Raw genomic sequence first — 19413 nt, forward strand, 5'->3', positions numbered from 1 at the left:
GAGCTTTTCATTCATTCAAAAATATTTAATAATATTTTCTATCAGTTGACGCATTTCAAAATATAATTTTTATATCCTAAACTGTATTTCTGCTTCCCATCTTCCCCTGCTGCCCAACTCCAAGAAAACAAGGATTTTTGAGCTGGTTGACTTGCATTTCTACTTGCAGGTGATCTCCAGAATTCAGCAGGATGTCCTAAAGATTGAAACCTAAAACCAAAGCCAGCCTTTGCTCTGATAGTCAACAAGGCATATTAGCCTGCTATTTTAAGTTAGTTCATTGTTGAATGAATTTTAGCTGAGAACTGGCATAGGAAGATGAAGACTCATGATTGCCTAGGTGAAATGAACATGAGAATTTTGGCATGTAAAGCTATGTGGATTAAAGAGTTCAGAGCTATGTACTAGGTAGAATTCTACATGAATAAAAGTAGCAGTTTTCAAATTTTTCATTCTGCAACTTGGAAGACTTCTTTGATAGTCCTATGCATGTCATCACCTCTAAAGAGTACAACGTATGTACATGCACACACACAATCCATCTTTCTATCTCTATCTCCTCTTGTCGACTGGAAAACCAGATGAATGGAGTGCAGAGGGAAGAGGGCCAGCTTGTTATTTGGAATTCCAAAGATCAGTATATCAGAGGATGCTCTATTTAAAAAACACATGCTCCTTTATATTTTTGAAGTAGCAACAACAAGGTTCATGGACAATGTCAAAGAAAATGCAAGCAGAAGCTCAAGTTCTGCTGAAGAAAAGCACAGGTTTGAAGAGATGCCTCATTACACAGTTTAGTCCCTAGGAGCAGTTGCACTTCAGTGCTCAGCCAGTGATCCTGCTTCCTTATTTCAGAACAGATTTGGGCTACCAAGCATGTGATATCCATCCCCACATCTAGCGACCCATCAGCACAAGTGCCCAGTTCCATGTTATTTTTTCCAGTCTCAAATGGCATTGTTCTAGTAGTAATTCTCTTCACCTCCTATTTTTATTCACACCTTCTCAGCAGTCAAAAGTATGCTTTAGATAATGAATAAATGAATCAATCAATCCATCAATTAAATGAAATACCCTTGGGACTATATTGGACTACTAGTTATTAATATTATCCTATTGTGGAGAAACTGCTAGAAAAAATATTTTATATCACTATCTCTGCTTCCTTATCTTCCATTCATTTTTAACCCTCCACAATCTGACTTTCTTCTACACTTTATTCCACAGAAACTGTTATGGCAAATATCACCAATTCCTAATTTTCAGTCTTTGTGTTTGACCTCTAGCTGCATTTTACACAGCTGATCAGTTTCTTCTAGAAACTCTCATACCCCTAGGCTTTTCTGACAGTATTTGTCCTGATTCTGCTTTTCTATTTTTAATTATTTCCTCTCAAATTCTTGTGTGGGTTTCTCTTCCTCTGCTCACCCCTCATGTTGATTTGAATAAATGTCTTTTCTTGCTCTCTTTCTGCCATTCTCCTTAAATGACATAACTTATCTCCATTACTCCATCCACCATAATATAAGCTGACAGTTTCCACACCCTTCTACTATAACTTCAACTTTGTTAATAGATACTTCTTTGTTAGATGTGACACAAATTCAACATTTCCTGAGCTCAACTCATTTTCTTTCCCATAAACTCTTCTCTTCCTCCTGAATTACTTAGAAAGTAATATTATCACCTACCCAGTCACCTAAATCGGAAACCTGGCAGGAACCTTAAACTTCATGTCCTCTTTCCTTCCTAATAATTAATGCCCAAGTTTTATCAATTCTATATCCTGATGCCTCCCATAGTTCTCTTTCTTTCTTTCTTTCTTTGAGAGAGAGAATGAGAGAGAGAGAGAGCATGAGGGAGGGAGGGTCAGAGGGAGAAGCAGACTCCCCGCTGAGCAGGGAGCCCGATGTGGGACTCGATCCCGGGACTCCAGGATCATGACCTGAGCCGAAGGCAGTCGCTTAACCAACTGAGCCACCCAGGCGCCCTCTCACTTCCTTTCACCAATTCATACTGCCATTGCTTCAGTGGTTCATATCTCACCAAATATACAACAATATCCTCCTGAATTCCATTATTCTCCTATCCAACATATCCTCCAATTATTTCCCAGGTAATCTAAATCTCATAGCTCATCAAATCACTCATAAAATCCTTCTGTGAGTTCTTCATTACCTACAAGATAAATAACTCCTTGGCAACGCATAGAAGACCCTATGTCTTGATGCGCTTTCTCATTCCATATTTCTCTCCTCAGGTCACCTTCCAGGCTTCATATACTTCCATGATTTCTATGCTACTGGCAAGCCCTTTACTTCCATTCCTACACGTAGAATGCCCTTTTCTCCACTGACTATTGTCTTCCTAGATGGCCTACTCATCTTTTAAGATTAACCTCCAGCATCAGCTACTTAAAAATAAAAACAAAAACTAAATAATCACTAAACCCTTGATACAGAAACTGCAGTGCTTGAAGAAGCAGCCCGGATATCACCAAGGGACTTGCTAGAAATGTAGGATTTCAGGCCCCACCCCAGGCCTACTGAACCAGAATCTGCATTTTTAATAAGGTTCTCAGGCAATCTGATGTGCTTTGAAGCTTGAGAAGCCTTGTTGTAGGAACAAGTTGTTATTTTCATCTCCTTTATTAAATCTATCTATTATATTCCAGGCACTATGCATTTTCTCATTTAATTTTTACAATATCCCCTAGAAATGGGTATTATCATCCACAACTTACAGATTAGAAATTAAAGATGCTCAAGGTATAATCACACAGCTACAAAGTCTTAGACCTGGAATCTTCAACCTACTGCTGTCTGAATGCACAGTCCATGCTCTTTGTTCATTCCAAGACATTCTCTAATTATTACAGAATTTAAGTTGTTTTCATGTGTGTCTACTCTACTGGAGATGGTGCTCTTGCGAGGAAGAATTATATCATTTTTCCCACAGTATCTGGAACATGGTAGGAGCATAATAAATATTAGTGGAGTGTTTGAATATCATCAAAGTATAAGAAATGTGCTGCATTTGTGAGGCTGTTGGCAATATGAGGCTCTCCTCAAGAATTACTTCACCTATGTTTTCCCAGGGGCCATTTTTTGGACACCTGTTCTTGACAAAGTCAAATAAGCAAAGGTCAATATTTGTATATTTTCATACAAGTGATATGACATGTTTCCAGCTTGGAACTGTCCCATTGAATGAGTGGTCTCTGTCCATGTGAACAGGTATACTGATAACCGATCTCCAGTTAACACTTTGCTCTGCTTTAAAGCAATGGTGTAAATGCTCACTGATTGTATGCCTCAGAAAGGGCTGTGACTAGGCCTCCCACTCTAGTCCCTCTCTTCAAGTAAAGATGACTAGAGGAGGAAAACAAGAGGAACAAGAGGAAATGACAAAAGACTGAAGAAGGGCTTGGACTGGCTTTCTGGGCAGAGGGACATAAGCAAAAGTACAGGTCAAGTCTCTCTGCGTGATTGTGCCTTCCACCTTAATGTCAAGGAGCTATAGTCTGGAACATATCCTTTTTGGTTATGCATTAGTTCTCTCAAAGTTTAGTAAAGTTCTTTTTAAAAAAGTTTTTATTTTGTCTCGATGGACACTAAAGTAAAAGGGATTTATCCACAGCCAGGACAAGATAAATTGGTCATCCATAGTGAACCTGGACACAACATGAAAGAGGTAATGCATCTGCAGCTGGAAACTGGGAGAAAGCAGGTGGCTAACAATTTGCCTGATGCTGGAGTCAGGACAAGCTGAAGAGCCCTCCTAGTTCAGGGATTAACACCCACAAGTCATCTGGTGGTCTTACCTTTATCAAGGTAACTGATGTTAAACTGGTAAAATTACTATAAAGAAGTAGAATATCAAATGGCTGAGACTAGGGATGTGGGAGGAAGTAGAGAGAGAGAGAATTGTTGGGGAGATCCTAAGAATAACAGCATGAAATCCAGTTCATTTTTGTGACTTCTATCAGTTTATAACATCTAGAGAAAGAAAACAATTTAACCTCTGAATTTACTTTGCTCATCAAACTTCTTAATCCATTGCATTTCCCCAAATTGCTTTCTCAGACACAAGTGATTGATCCTGATATGGACTAAATTTTTGTGCCTCCTACCTCTCCCCTCTGTCCCCTACCCCCCAATTCATATGTTGAAGCCCTAACCCACAGGATGATGGTACTAGAAGATGGGGTCTTTGGGAGGTAATTAGGTTTAGATGAGGTCATGGGGCTGGGGCTCTCATGATGGTATTAGTGCCCTTATAAGAACAGACAGAGACACCAGAGCTGCCTCTCTTGGCCATGTGAATATATAGCAAGAAGGCAGCCATTTGCAAGCCAGGAAGAGGTCTATCACCAGGAAGCAAATGTGCTGACAACTTGAACTTGGACTTCCCTGCCTTCAGAACTGTGAGAAAATAAATTTCTGTTATTTAAGCCACCCAGTCTATGGTATTTTGTTGCAGTAGCCTGAGCTGACTAACACAAACCTCTTTAGCAGTTTTGAATATTTTGTGTATCAACAGGACAATTTGCAAAGTAGTTTATAGGCATTAGTGTAGTTACTTCGTCACTGTGTTTTGAAATTTGAATGTGAGAGAGTTTTGAGAGTGGTAATTCAATCCCCAAACAAATCTCTCCTGAATGAGGTTTTTGTTATTCTCTGTCTCAAGTTTTCTTTTTGATTATAAAAAGGTGAGCATTAAGGCTTTCACAAAAGGCAGCTGACCAGTGAAGACATCCAACAATGCGGAATACCTTGACCATCCAACCTTTGACCTTCTCAGAAATCCTCGATCAGCTTCAGCAAAGCAGTATCTTTACTTGTCCCTGAATATATACTTTTTTTTTTTTTTTACCTATACCTTGGTTCAAGTTCTCCCAGGAGTGCTGTTTCTGCCCCTCCCCTCTATCCATCCAATTTACTCCCAAACTTCAGGGGAAATACCATCTATTCCATCATGCCTTACTCACGGGTTCCAGCCCACATGAATCTCCTTTTCTGAGCTCTCATTCCATTAGTGGTCCTGTGTCTTAGCACTTAATCTCCTCTAAACCATGCTAATGAAATGGATGTGGTGTTCCAGGCTAAATTGATCAAGTCAGACTTGGCTGGACTTCTTTCTGGCCAGAGGAATGAAATGCCTTGTGATAACAATTCATCTTACAAAATACAGTTTTCTATTACTTAACTCACAGCAGACTGTGAGAATCTGGAGGGCAGGGACTCTGGTTCTTTTTTCTCTCTAGCCTCCTTGGTACCCAGCACAGGGCTATTCACCTACAAGCAACTGTTGAATTCACTTGGAATATAAGAAAACCACATTTCTGAACCATTTGAGTGCAACTGAATGAATGTGTAGAAGGTAAGTGAAGTCATTATGATTCCTGGAGGGGTTGAGACTTCCTTCTCGAATAGGAAGTTTCATGTATGAACCACCATGGTGCTCACACAACATGGATGTGGTGGTGGCAGCCATGCCTCAGCTGGAGATGGTGGAGTAGGTGCAGAAAGATCAAGCCTGGTCAGAGTAGACATATGATTGTTTGTCACTTTCTAGCTAGGTCTTTATTTTCATAATAACTAGGGTTTAGGAAAATCCTGAATGGAGATCGTGAGTAATTTTATCTTGGAGTGCCAACCCTAATCCATTTATGTTGACTCTCTGAAACAGCATGTTGAAAAGGATATGAAAGTAGCTTCTGGAATTAATGGAACAGAACACCATAATTAACCAGCATTGTGGCACTGGCATGGTTTATCTGATGACCCTGACCTTGATGATATGAAGTAAAAAAAAAAAAAAGTTCAAAACAGGCTTCTTCCCATAAACATTTACTGATTGCAGACATAATATATGCATAATATAATTAGTGAAGAAAATATTAGAGTGCTACATTGTAGAACAGAGATGATTTTAAAGTAATATATAAAACCTAAAAATTTATGGCACAGTACTTAAATCAATTCAGGGGGGAAAGCAAATGAATGTGGGCTGAAAAATTCAGGAAAAATCTGCCCTGGAGGAAGGCCTAACCTGAGCCACTTCAGAAGAATGAGATCTAGACCATGATACGAGAGAAGTTGTTCTCCCAAAGGAGTAAGGATGGCTTGACAAAAAGAGTAAGAATACTAGTAATGCCTCAGCCAAGGAATTGTGTAAGAGGGGCATAGGAAAGGGGTATGATTTGACGGGAGACAGGATAAGGGGAGTTAGCTTCTAATAACTGGAAATTAAGCCCACTGTCCTAGTGCCCTAGCTTTACCTGAGTGGGTAAGAATGGCAGGAGCAGAGTCCCTTGCCCTTTGTCTTTGCCTAAGGTGCTGTGCTGCTTGTGGTGGCTCCATCCAAGAGGCAGGGCCCAGACACTGGGAGAGAATGTATGGGTGCTCTTATAGATCTGGGTGACCCCAAGGAGAAAGTTTCTGGGAGGAGTTCGGGAATAAAAATCTATGAGAAGTGGGTAGGGGATGAGACAAACAAGGGAAGTCTCATTTTGCAGCCTGGAAGGAGCACAAAGCCCCTTCAGACAAGATCATCAATAACTGGATACTCAGAGGGCTTTTATCCTACAAATTCAGAGCTTGTCATTTTCATGGATTGGATGCGATAAAGATGCCAATAGGGACACATGATTTATGTTTTCATATGGGCATTCTGAGATGTACAGAATGTAAATGCCCCATGGATTATAGAGTATGTTATAGAAGAGTCCTCAAATACAGTCACTGGTTCAAACACAGTAACATGTGTACCGCATCTTGTCTCTCTACCTTTTATCAACCAGCAGGCAATTTACTTAGTAGTTAAAAGCAAGGAATCTGGAGCCAGAATGCCTGGGTTTGAATCCTGTCTTTACCACTGTAAGATACCTACCTAACTGCTCCAGTTCTATCTGTAAATGCAGTACTTCCTATACAGAATTTCTGTAAGGCTTAAATGGGAAATGCTCAGAATAGAGCTTTACACATAGTAAACACGAGAGTGTTAGCTATTTGTGGTTAAAGAAGGTGAAGGAAGAAAGGAAATGGCATGATTATATGCTTGCATATTGCATCTTTGAAACTGTTCCTGGATTGGAAACCATATCGTTAAACATTTTAAAAAAGTCTACACATCTGAAAATTCTCTAATTTTACACGTTGTGCTATTTACTTCCAAAATATGTAAAGAGTTCAGAGATGGAAAAGAGAAGGCTCTTTTGATATTATTCACTAATAAAGTCAAAGCTTCATAATAGCCAGAAAGTAAATGGATGAAATGCTACATCTCAAAATCTGGAAATAGGGATGTTTGTCCAAATTATTCTCTTTCTAATGGATGCTAAAGGCAACTGCTCGTAGCAGAAACAATGAAAGGAGCTAACTTTTATTTAAAATTAATGTTTAATGACTGCTTATGCTTCAGGAAAATAGAAACATTATAGTTCCTTGCCCAGTTCAATTACTTAATATGAGATTAGTCCTACATGAGAGTCATTTGTCAGCAAAAAGGGCTCTTAAAAGTATGTTATAAATCTATCCAGAAAAAAAGAACCACTTTCTTTTTGCCTTACAGAGAAAAAATTCTAGCTGTGTAAAATACCCCTTGCCAAAACAGTTAAAGACAAATTGGAAAGGCTACCATTTAAGATAAATCATTAAAAGGCTTTCAAGATGATTAACATATTTTCAAATTGATTCTCTGCCTCCAAACAGATGGATTTATGTTATGGAATATTTTAATATAATCTTTAAATTAGCCTTAGCAGGTGATATTTTAAAATAAAGTTAATTAGTATTTTCTATTCTAGCAATTCGATCATGTACAACATATTCTTGCCAAATGTGATTTCCTAGATTTTTTTTTTTGAGTAAAAATAGAAAAAGGACCCCCAAATAATTTAGGGGGCAGGCTAAAGGTGTGATGCCAATTTATGATTCGTGCCAAGTGGGTTGTAAAATGGGGTACCTTTGGGTCTTGTGGTTGGCTTGGTAAACTCCAGGACACTGACCAAGACCTAGTTGTCTAATCATTTATAGCCATCTTCAGGCCCTGCGAGGTTTTGTTCAGGCTAATGGAATCTTGCTGACACGGCTTGCGTGTCAGGTCAGGTACAACTTGCAGGAATCTTGGGTCCCTTTTTCTTATGTGTAGATACTTTTTCAAAGATAGCTACAGCTACACTGAAGGACTGAGACAGCTTGGAGTCTTACTTTGTTCCAGGAGAGGAACTTTCTTTTAGTAAAATGTTCGAGAGTCAGCACCTAGCTCTTCCAGCAGCTGGAAAGCTGGTTTTGTTTCTCCTTTCGTTTGCTTTATCTTTTCTTCTGCTCTGGTCCCATGCGCTTCCCTGAATACTTTTCTTGAGGGAATTATCCTTTGGGTTGTTTTACAAAGTTAACCTCTTGGGATATTGTCCAAAATATGCAAAAAGTATCTCATTCTTTTTGGTTTAATTTTCACCTTCAAAATTTAAAATTGCTGAACTGTAAATGATTTGGGGGGAAATCTAAGTGACATTTCTTTTTTTCTTTTAAAGATTTTATTTATTTATTTGACAAAGAGAGACACAGTGAAAGAGGGAACACAAGCAGGGGGAGTGGGAGAAGGAGAAGCAGGCTTCTCGCCGAGCAGCGAGCCCAATGTGGGGCTCGAGCCCAGGACCCTGGGATCATGACCTGAGCCGAAGGCAGACGCTTAACAACTGAGCCACCCAGGCGCCCCAGTGACACTTCTTTTTTATATCTTTGGAAGTACTGGGTAATTTTTTTTTAAGAAGGCAAAGGGGAGAGAATATGAAGGAGCAAGAAAGGGATCACAAAGACAAAATAAAATAAAAGATCATTAAGTGTACCAGAATTTAACAGCATCAGCATGCCTCAGTTTCCATGTGTAGTTTATACATGTACCATGGTCAGATGATGTCATCCAATCACAAAAACTACATAAAATAAAAACCTGATGTAATCTATTTAACCAATCAGGAAGTATACGTCTTTCCCATGTTCCATCAGGCACTGACATTACACTGTATTTAGGAGACTTTGTAGGACTGTTGATTTTAGATAACTAATCAAAGATTAAAAAAATAAAAGCAAACACTGGTTGTTTGTTGACCAATTCTGTTTAGTTAAAATGATCAATCTGTGCAAATGTGCCTTTAGGCTTACAATGTACTCTGCCTAGGAAAAGTCATTATAAGAAAGCCCTTCACGACTCTGAAATAGCTATCTAACTAGGGTTTATGTACAAGTTCAAGGCATAGATAGAGTTTTGACCTAAAGCGCATGGTGCACACACAGTCTTTGGTGACCCACAGTTGAGGTTAGACCCTGAAGATGACTATAAGGACTGGCAATCTAAATTACTGTGCCAATGTGGTGTATAGAATGATTTAGGGTGCTCTACCATGGCCAACCCAAGACAGTGCTCTGGGCAAATTGTCTGAGGTGGCTGTGTTAATTTCCGGAGCCCCTTCTTCCTCCATACTGTTTCATTTGGCTGTCAGTTTTACCTTGCATGCAATTAAGCTGTGATTAAGGTGTCAGTGGATTTTGTTTTAGAAGGTACAGTTTATTTTATAGTAAAGGAGAACACCTGACAATAGGAAAAATCTTCCTTCTTTCTTGTGAGGGAGAAAACCAACCAATCAGCAACCAAAAAATGTCTTTTGTGCACCTGCTAGGGAGGGCACATGGAAGAGCAAGATATGGCTTTGCCCTCCTGGGACTTCCACCTCAGGTGTGGACAAAAACATGCCAGCAAAGCTGTAACTCATAATGTACAAGAGAAATGTAAACTACATTGTATAGGCTATGAGTGCCAAAGGAGTGGTGACTCAGTGACAGGTTCCCACAGCTGCCTAACGGGATGAGATCAAAATAGGGATCAACTGATTATCATCGCAGTAGGAAAAAAAAAAGCGAAACCATAATTCAGACAGCATTCCATGGACAGCAAAGAAAGAATACAGAGAACCACAGGGAGTGTAATAATTGACTATTTTGTCAATATTAAACTTTCAATAAGAATCTTTTTTTCCTTTTTCTTTTAAAATAAGATTGTTTTAACTACCTTGACAGACTAAACTTACATGAGCATTTGAACATAGGCGAAAAGAAGTGAGAGCCTTTGGGGTTAAAACTTCAATATGAAATGTATTAAATACAGAAGATTCTTTTATGAAAGTCTTCTAAAGTTGTCTTACATTTCTTAAATCAATCTGTAGCACATAATCAGTAAAACCGTATCATTTAAACAGAAAAATCATGACTTAGAAACTCACCCGTGTGCAGCTGTATCCTATTATGGCTGTAACTTAACACATGAGTTTCAGAAGTTGTTAAAGTTGAGATCAGGCTAACAAATCTTAACTGTTAAAAAAAAAAGCCTACAGTGAGATGAGACAGCAGACCATGAAGGACTAGATTTGATCACAGGTTGAATGTCGATCATAGTTTATTTTGATTTGTTAAATCTTACTTATATATTAAAAAATAAATGTATCAGGACAGATGGCCATTAAGTGATCAAGAGGCCACTTATTTTTTTTTTTCCATTTTGAAAAATTTTCCTCTGGGGCTGAGACTTTCAGTATTTAAATCTATCAAATGTATATATACTGAAAAAAGGATTAGAGAACAGTGCTTATGCCACTAATAGCTGAACTGAAATCTGCATTTGTCTCTTAGTATAATTAAAATAAAACTAATTGTATCCTGTAATAAAGTAAAACTAGCATTTGAATAGGCTTCAGTTCACAGTTTAGATGCTAAAATGATCAGAATTCAAATTATTGTAATTAAGATGCAGTTGTTAATCCAAAATAAGCTAGTGAGCAGTGGAGGGTTTGTTTTATTTTTCCTTAACCATATATTTTTAGGCACACTTTATGTGGTGGAATGCAATGCAATATGTGAAGAGATTTTACTGCACAAGTACCTTCATCCCTTACATCCTACTCCATTCCTTTCTGTGAAATGCAAAAACCATAAATGTATCATCAAATTTATAGATTTCAGATAACTACACTAAAAAGCATGGGACAGAGAAAATACTTTACTCTTGAGGATTTTTGCTCTCTTGGGTTGCATACAGCCAGATTCATGATTACTAAGATGTTTTTAATAGCTCTATAGTCTGGTCCAGTTTTTTCAAAGGGTAAAAATGTACTTTTTAAAGTAGTCACCTATCTGATATAAATAAAAACTTTCATGCAGAAAAATCTTTCCTAAATGGAAATTAATGCACCTCAAATATGTGAGAAATTTGCTTCTAATTGTGAAATGTTTAGTAACGGTTTCTTCTCACTTTTTCATTATGAAATTTGGGCAAACATATTAATGAAATCTAACATCACTTTATCAGTCAATGCTGGAAACCAACAGATTCTCAAGGCTTCAGTGACAATGAAGATCATATTTTTTAACAATCTGTTTTAGGAAAGTTTGCCTTGATTTTGGCTTTCAGTTAGTCAAACTGATTTCTCACTACAGCCATGTTTACATTTGCAAATTTTGCATCTTGTGTGAATGGGCAGGAGGGCAAGAGGATTTCTGCTGTTGAAAAAGCTGCAATTCTTCCTAACTTAGTATCGGGAATGTACCTTCAACACATGTCAATATAATATTTTTCCCAACGCAACATAACGCCATAAACTTGCAGATATAATCTAGCATCACTGTTAACGCCAATGGCTCCCTGTTGCCTGCACTTCTGCGTGATTCCACCTGCCTTTACAGCCTTGTCTCCACCTTCCCCAATGCAGTGTTTTTGTATTGCCTGATAGGTCTTTGGACAAGCTCTTTTCTCCTCAAAAATGCCCTTCCCCTCCGACTCTCCTGTCACATTCCTGTTCAGATGTGCCTATTTAATGGGTTCTCTCCATATTCCCAGAAGAGTTCATTTCAATGCCCACTCCCTTACCCCCCATTTTTCCATGACAGCACAAATGACAAGGTAATGTAACACTTCTGAGAGGCAATGTCTTGTAGAGGCTAAAGATGAGGAGTTGGAATATAGCATTTGAATTCTGGCTCTATCACTCTTTAACAGTGTGACCTTGGGCAAGCTACTTTAACTTCCAGGAGACTCAGTTCCCTCACCTACAAATAACAGTAGTACTTACATTACTGGTTTGTTGTGAATAAATGTTCCTAGCATAGTGCCTGTCATCGCATGGTGAGGAGTTGATATGCTAGTATTACTATGAATGGATAAAGAGCAAGCCCAAAGATGGCAGATAAGCATATTATACTCTTGTTATGTGAAGAGTTAACTCTCAGAGTAGAATCTGAAAGTGCAGCCATCTTGAAATCACAGGAATTTCCTTTGAAAAAGCACATGAGGAACTGTCAAGCAGTGGCAAACAAATAGTAAGCTCACACACACACTTTCACCCAAAAGAGCTGACAAGGGCTGCTTTTAGGATAGCTCATCTTTGGTTGTGACACATGACAAATGAAAAGAAACTGGATGTTGAACAAAGCCAGGAATGGAAGGCAACATGGAGCTATGCCTTAATTTCCCTGCAAAGAGATTCTGTCTGGTGGTTTGGAGACTCCTAGAGCTACTTGTTACAAATTTGAGACATTTAGGCAGTGGAGAAAAACAGTCCAGTGTCAGTTTAGATGAGCAAATTTCAAATTGAGAGCCCACCTTATTTAAAATGCCTTTCCATTATTTTTCATTTGAAATGTGAAATAGTTCTGGAAAAAAGCAAAAAATTGTTATAGAATTAATTCCTTCCAGGAAAGAAAATAAAAAACAAAGCGCAACTACTGCCAGATGAACACCTTGTCTAAAACAAATGAGAGATTGCATTGCAAAATGCCACTTGGAGGGCCTCCTTGGTGGAGAAAAGCATCCAAATAATATCTCCTTAAATGAATGTAACTATCCCCATGTGTATCGGTCTCAGACTAGAAAACTCTCTGGGTGCTTTTCTTGACCAACTTGAAGAGAAAATTCAATTTACAATTCCTTGTTTTTAAATAAATCAAAAGCCATTGAAGGCAAAAAAAGTTAATCAAATGATCATTTACATCCCTTGTATCATGTGTTTCCAAAGAATGAAGAGAGAAAAAAACCTGCCCTTGCATTTATAGAAATTAAGAAAAGCATTTTGAGAGAGAGAGAGAAAGAGATTGAGAGAGAGAGAGTATGTGTTAATGCTCTTTGTTCAACTGTCCTGGGTTTTAAAAATTCTTGGATTGGCTTTTCAACTTGCAGGAAAGCAAGGTAGCAATTTTTCTTAAGGATTTGGCAGTGATGTACTCAAGTGCTTAGCTCTGTCCTCCTGGCAGGGAGACTGGATTGGGGTGGGGGAAAAGGGGCCACAAGTAACTAGGAGGAGAGGAGGCTGCTCAGAACCTGCTGTTCAGGGCTGATGGCAGCTTTTTACAAGCTGTGTAAAAGATGAGTGTGGTGGCAGCAGCTTATGGGTGTGCCAAAGAAAATGAGTCTGTGTGCTAAACTCTGGCACATGCACGACAGGCTGCCAAGGCATGGCATAACCCCCAGGCAGACTTCTGATGTTCTCCCCCAGAAAGTGAGTAAGGCTGTTCCCATTTATTCCATGAGGATGGTGAGTGGTTGGATGTTTCAATGTTATAAGAAGTGCTGGTACAGAAATTTGCCATTTGGCTTACTTTCATTTAGTCATTTTTCAGATTAGAAATACCTGAGTGGAGAGGATCAGCTGTTTAATACCTACACCTATTAAGCCATGTAAGCAGTTGCAGAGTACAGCCCATTCCAGGGTAAGCACGCAATGCTATCTGATCAAATTTAGGTTCTATGTTAATGAATGAAATATATGAAATAGGACACTTCCTTATCTTTCCATATAAAAGAGTTCCTGCAAAGGTCTGGATGACAGAACATAATGTATGTTTTATTTTAATCCCTTTTCTATTTTATTCTCTCTCCTAAACTGTAAACAATTGCTGGGGTTTAGTTAAGCTTAAAAAGTGGACCATATAATTTCTGATTAAACTTCTTAAATTCACAAGAAACTCAGTGAAAAATTGCTCCTTTATTTCTTTTTACAGCTTCTACTCCCCAAACCCACAGCATAAGACCCCTGGTTCTATACAATTTATCCAAAGGTTTGAGCAGGTCAAGAGCCCTTTTACCCTTCACTAGTGAATTCAGTGCTATTGTAGGAGAAAGACATTCTTTTCTTCCTTTTCACTGAAAGAAACACACTAAACCTGAATAGACTCCAGGCTAGTTTGGGGGAGGAGTGATTTTTATTTGTCTAGCATAGATATTGACATATGCTTGGAAGACAATATCTAAAAAGAAAGAAGAAAGGAAGATAGGAAGAAAGGAAGGAAATAAAGTGCTTTAATATGCCATTGAAGGGCACATTGGTAACAATTTAATTTCTAAGAAGAAAATTTTATAGAATAAAATGGCCTAACATTTTTTTCTTTATCACACATATGAGAAATATAAACTAAAAGGACATCTGGAAACTAACATTATTCAGCAATCAGAGAGCAAAAATCCAAGCATTGATGTTTTGATGGAGACAAACATAACAAGATTCACAAAGAAAGCTGTTACTTATTGAAGAAAAAAAAAATTCCATATGCATTTTACCTTTTGGGCAGTTCCATAGCAAAATTCTATTTCAGAAGCCCTTTGTAATATGAAACTCACTGTAGATAAGATACAACATGAAGATAGTCTGTTTTGCAGCAGCAGGAAATCAAATTGGTTCCAGAAACTAAGTTACATGACAAATGGTTTAATAGTATTGCTAGGATTGGAGAGCTTGATTGAATTATTTTTCATAATCATTAAAAAAAAGGATTTTGAAATAAATTTGCCATAGCTGTTTGGGTTTTTTTTATGTTGCAGAGGTGGGAAGACTCTAATTTTATTGGCCTTTTAACTAAAATGTTATAATTTGTTACCAAAATTTAAGAGCTCACTGGTGATTTGTTGTTTGCTTGCAACAAAAATTTTCAGACACAATACTTGATTTAACACAGTTAATATATGTTATTGAGGATTAAACAGGTTAACAAATACAGAATATTTATTATCATATCTAAGTTATTTTTAGTTTTAATTTCAGTAGCAATCAGCCTTGCTTTATTTAAAAAAGCATCTGGAAGAGGTTCATTAAGTCTTAGGGCAGTCTTGTATTTTAGGAAAGACTTCCAAACAGTTAGTAAGATGTATCACTGACAAAATAACCCAGCGACTAATACCCGTAGGTGAAATGAAAACATTCTCCTGACTGAAGTCAGGAACAAGTTAAGTATCACTTAGACCACAGCACACGACTACAGAGATTTAGGAGAAATCACACTTAAATAGGATGTGACTAGACGTTTAGGACTATTTTCAGAAAACTTTTTCCCCTTCAGTACTTACAGTCTTTGAAGACGAGAGCCGGGTCTCTGTGAGGCAAGACTTGGGCAATGATGTGTCTCAGGGATTCCAAGGTTCTGTCCATCTTGGGTCTGCCTGTGTGAGCCTACTGCACAGTGTCCTCATGCCTGAATTCTTGCAGTCCTGGACTGAATTTGTGCAGCTCATTGATGCACAGGATTACCAAAGAATCCCTTTTAACATCTGCCAATCAGACATTTCCCAGAATCTAAAGACCCCTCAGGGGGCCCTCCTCCCAGGCTCACTTATCTTTGTTGTATGCTGAGCTAATTAGCTCTAAAGGCTGGCTGACAGGCGGGTTCCCATTGCTTCCTTCTGTTAAACACACCCACCTACAGGCTAGCTGGGGAAGCTCGCTAATCATGGGACCAGCTTTCCTCTCCAACCAGATTTTGCCTGAATGGTGTACAGCTTTCTGACTTGGGTATTTCTTTTGGTCCTCTACCTTCAAATGCGCTGTGCCCAGTATAAAATCAAGAAGGTTATTTCTCAAGGAAATTACTTTAGTAACAAAGGAATTTCCAGTTAAGAATTAGTACAATCTAAATTCTTCTTTGGTAAAGAAGTGCTATAAAGATTATGGGTTATGCTAAGCGAAGTAAGTCAATCAGAGAAAGACATGTGTCATATGACCTCACTGATATGAGGAATTCTTAATCTCAGGAAACAAACTGAGGGTTGCTTGAGTGGTGGGGGGTGGGAGGGATGGGGTGGCTGGGTGACAGACATGGGGGAGGGTATGTGCTATGGTGAGTGCTGTGAAGTGTGTAAGACTGTTGAATCACAGATCTGTACCTCTGAAACAAATAATACATTATATGTTAAAAAAAGAAGAAGAAGATATCAGGAGGGGAAGGATGAAGGGGGGGGAATCAGAGGGGGAGATGAATCATGACAGACTATGGACTCTGAGAAACAAACTGAGGGTTCTAGAGGGGAGGGGGTTGGGAGGATGGGTTAGCCTGGTGATGGGTATTAAAGAGGGCACGTTCTGCATGGAGCACTGGGTGTTATACACAAACAATGAATCATGGAACACTACATCAAAAACTAATGATGTAATGTATGGTGATTAACATAATAAAAATTAAAAAAAGATTTATGGATATCGTCAGGGACCAGATTATATATATTTAAAGATTTATTTATTTATTTATTTTTTAAAGATTTTATTTATTTGACAGAGAGAGACACAGCAAGAGAGGGAACACAAGCAGGGGGAATGTGAGAGGGAGAAGCAGGCCTCCCACCGAGCAGCGAGCCCGATGCGGGGCTCGATCCCAGGACCCTGGGACCATGACCTGAGCCGAAGGCAGATGTCCAATGACTGAGCCACCCAGGCGCCCCTCAGATTATATTTTCTACTTGAATTCAGGAGCATCTCTTTGGGAACCAAGTTTAAATTTCTTCCCCCTCACCCAAGTTATAGTAACTTCTGATGGGTAGTGGCAAGTAAAACTTTGTGCACTGTCTTTTGGCTTGCCTGGGAATGTTGGTTTTCCTATTAATCCTTCAAGGCAACCATTCTCAGGATTGAGTTTAGTGAAATCTGATATCACTCACTTCCTTTCAGTTCATGGTAACTCTTTCTATTAAAATTTTCAGGAGAAGCAAAAATATATTTTTCAAAAGAATATAGTTACTAAAATATCAACAGATTTTAATAGATTTCTCTATTTCCCATACCACTCACAACAAGATAAATAGTTTTTCCATAGGAGACATAAATATAAGTCATGGGATTCCATTGTAGTAATTAGGATTTATACCAGATATAAAAGAACAGATCTTAATGGCTGTGATCTATGTTAGTTATTGAAGACTTGTTGAAGACTACTCTACTTTTACTTAAAATATTTTTCCAGAGTAGGCACAAGAGAGTGCTCTCCAATGTTCTTTCCAATTTTCGGATTCCATAATTATGTTGTATTATACGATTAACTGAAAACAGTTCTTTAAAGACAATATAAAAGTAAAATGTTTTGCATATGATAGGCTTCTTCAGCTAGTTGGTAGAAGGGTGGGCTTAATAAAAGGAAACAGAAGAAATGGGGCTGTAATAATAATTCTAATCATGACTATTACTTAGTAAATGCCCACAGGGAGTATATGTTATACACAACAGAGACATGGGGCTGCCCCACTGTGCAAAGATACTATCAAAAAAAAAAAGAACTTGAAAGAAGTAGCACTTTATGTTAAGACACCCGATGTGTACTTTACATGGGCTGAGCCAAATAAGAGATCATCAGTATCCTTGCCATTCATGAGTTTATAATTTAAAAGAGAAACTGCCATTCATGAGTTTATAATTTAAAAGAGAAACTAGATGGTTTGTAGACAAAAAGCCTATTATTATACAGTGATTGGACACAATGTATAAATGAATGCAAGTACTTTCAGTGTGATACTAAATTGGAAACCAAGATATTTAAGGTTCCCATTAGAGAAACAGGAATTCTCAAAGGAATGAGACTGATAATATAAAAATTGGTTGATGCTCAGATTTCAATCAATAAATGGACTTTTTGGGACGCCTGGGTGGCTCAGTCGGTTAAGCGTCTGCCTTTGGCTCAGGTCATGATCCCAGGGTCCTCCGATCGAGTCCCAAATCGGGCTCCTTGCTCAGCAAGGAGCCTGTTTCTCCCTCTGCCTGCCTCTGTCTCTCTCTCTTTCTCTCTGATAAATAAAATCTTAAAAAAATACATTAAAAAATAAAATAAATGGACTTTTTATGGGCATAAATTTAATTCTAGCAGTACATAAAAATATTTTGGTTGTTTTGTGTGGTGGAACACTGAATTTTATATTAGTGAGATCTAGAATTTGATTTTTGTTACCTGTGTAACTTTGAAGAAGTCACTCATCTCTGGGCTCAGAGTTCTCATCTAGAAAATTTGGGGGCTGAGTAGGATGTTTTCTTTCAGATCTAACATCTATGATTCTGTGGCTATATTACAAATGACCACAAATATTATCAAACATTTTCTAGCCTTTTACAAAGTCATACACTTGTTTCCTAAAAGCTGGACTGGTCTTTAAATAGATCACTTCTAATTCCACAGTAAACCTCATATCTTTTCAAGAATATGAGAGACACAAATTATAGGGTGAATCCAAAGATACTCATCACTAATGCTAACTCAGAGTTTGTTAAGAAAATTAATCTTAAACTTCTCCAAGATTTTTCTAAAGAAGGCAAACTATAAGAGTCTGCTTAGAGAACCCCAAAACAGCTTTGCAAAGATAATTCTATAAAAATATCATGATCTTTACTGAGTTATATTTTAAGAAATGAAAACAGAATTCTAGAAAGGGGACTGTACAACATTCCAGTTGGGTAGTAGTTTCTTCTTTCGGATCAGGTCCAAAGCTTCAGCAGAAATTTCCCAAATCCTCTGCTAAACATTTCTTCCCCTTGTCCACCCATAAAGACTTCTCCCCCTAGAGTTCTGATGTAAGACATAAAAAACCAACTCAGTGGTTTCTCACTATTCTCTATAATGCAGAAAGTACCTGAAGGAGATGGAAAAGCTTAAGAAACCCCTATGCAGTATGTCTATTTCATACAGATTCTATGGTTCACATGCTAGATTTCACAGTCAACCTCAACCATCTGTAGGCCTATGCCAAAAGAAAAATTCAAGTCTTAAAACAAGGGTAGATGACTACAGTGAAAACCAAAATGTTGTCTTCACACATCCTGTTAGAGTACTACCCAGAAGTGTGAGAAATGGCATCCAACTGACATATTTAATATTCAAAACTTATTACCCAATGGTAAAAGAGGAAGGCTCAGGGCAACAGCACACTTACTAAGCTTCCAGGGAGTACAGAACTCTGAGAATGTAAGAAATCAAGGTGGTATATTTTGCACCATTTCATGCACAATGCAACAAAAAATCTATGGAAACAATAATTTTGCTGGCAAGGAAAAGAAAATTCATTCCTATCATTCCAGTAACATTTTTGTTATTAAGTGGCTCATTACAGGCATAAAAAGGG

General features: G+C 38.1%; 1 protein-coding gene across 8 annotated transcripts in view; it reads right to left on the reverse strand.

The window, feature by feature from the left end:
- Positions 1-19413, reverse strand: part of LIX1 (limb and CNS expressed 1) — a 63216-nt gene that overhangs the window by 38678 nt on the left and 5125 nt on the right. For 5 of the 8 annotated variants that reach the window (XR_003522044.2, XR_003522045.2, XR_003522043.2 and 2 more), the window contains one exon: positions 10286-10373. The exons of 2 other annotated variants lie outside the window; for them this stretch is intronic. Coding sequence is in view for 3 of the 6 variants with exons in the window: in XM_027605381.2 (XP_027461182.1) it covers positions 10286-10373 (88 nt within the window). In the remaining 3 variants the exon portion in view is untranslated. Of the gene's footprint in view, positions 1-10285; positions 10374-15390; positions 15961-19413 lie in introns of those variants that run through there. One more of the 8 variants, XM_027605382.2, reaches the window with a different exon arrangement.

The sequence above is a fragment of the Zalophus californianus genome, chromosome 5 (genome assembly GCF_009762305.2).
Source record: "Zalophus californianus isolate mZalCal1 chromosome 5, mZalCal1.pri.v2, whole genome shotgun sequence".
Lineage (NCBI taxonomy): Eukaryota > Metazoa > Chordata > Mammalia > Carnivora > Otariidae > Zalophus > Zalophus californianus.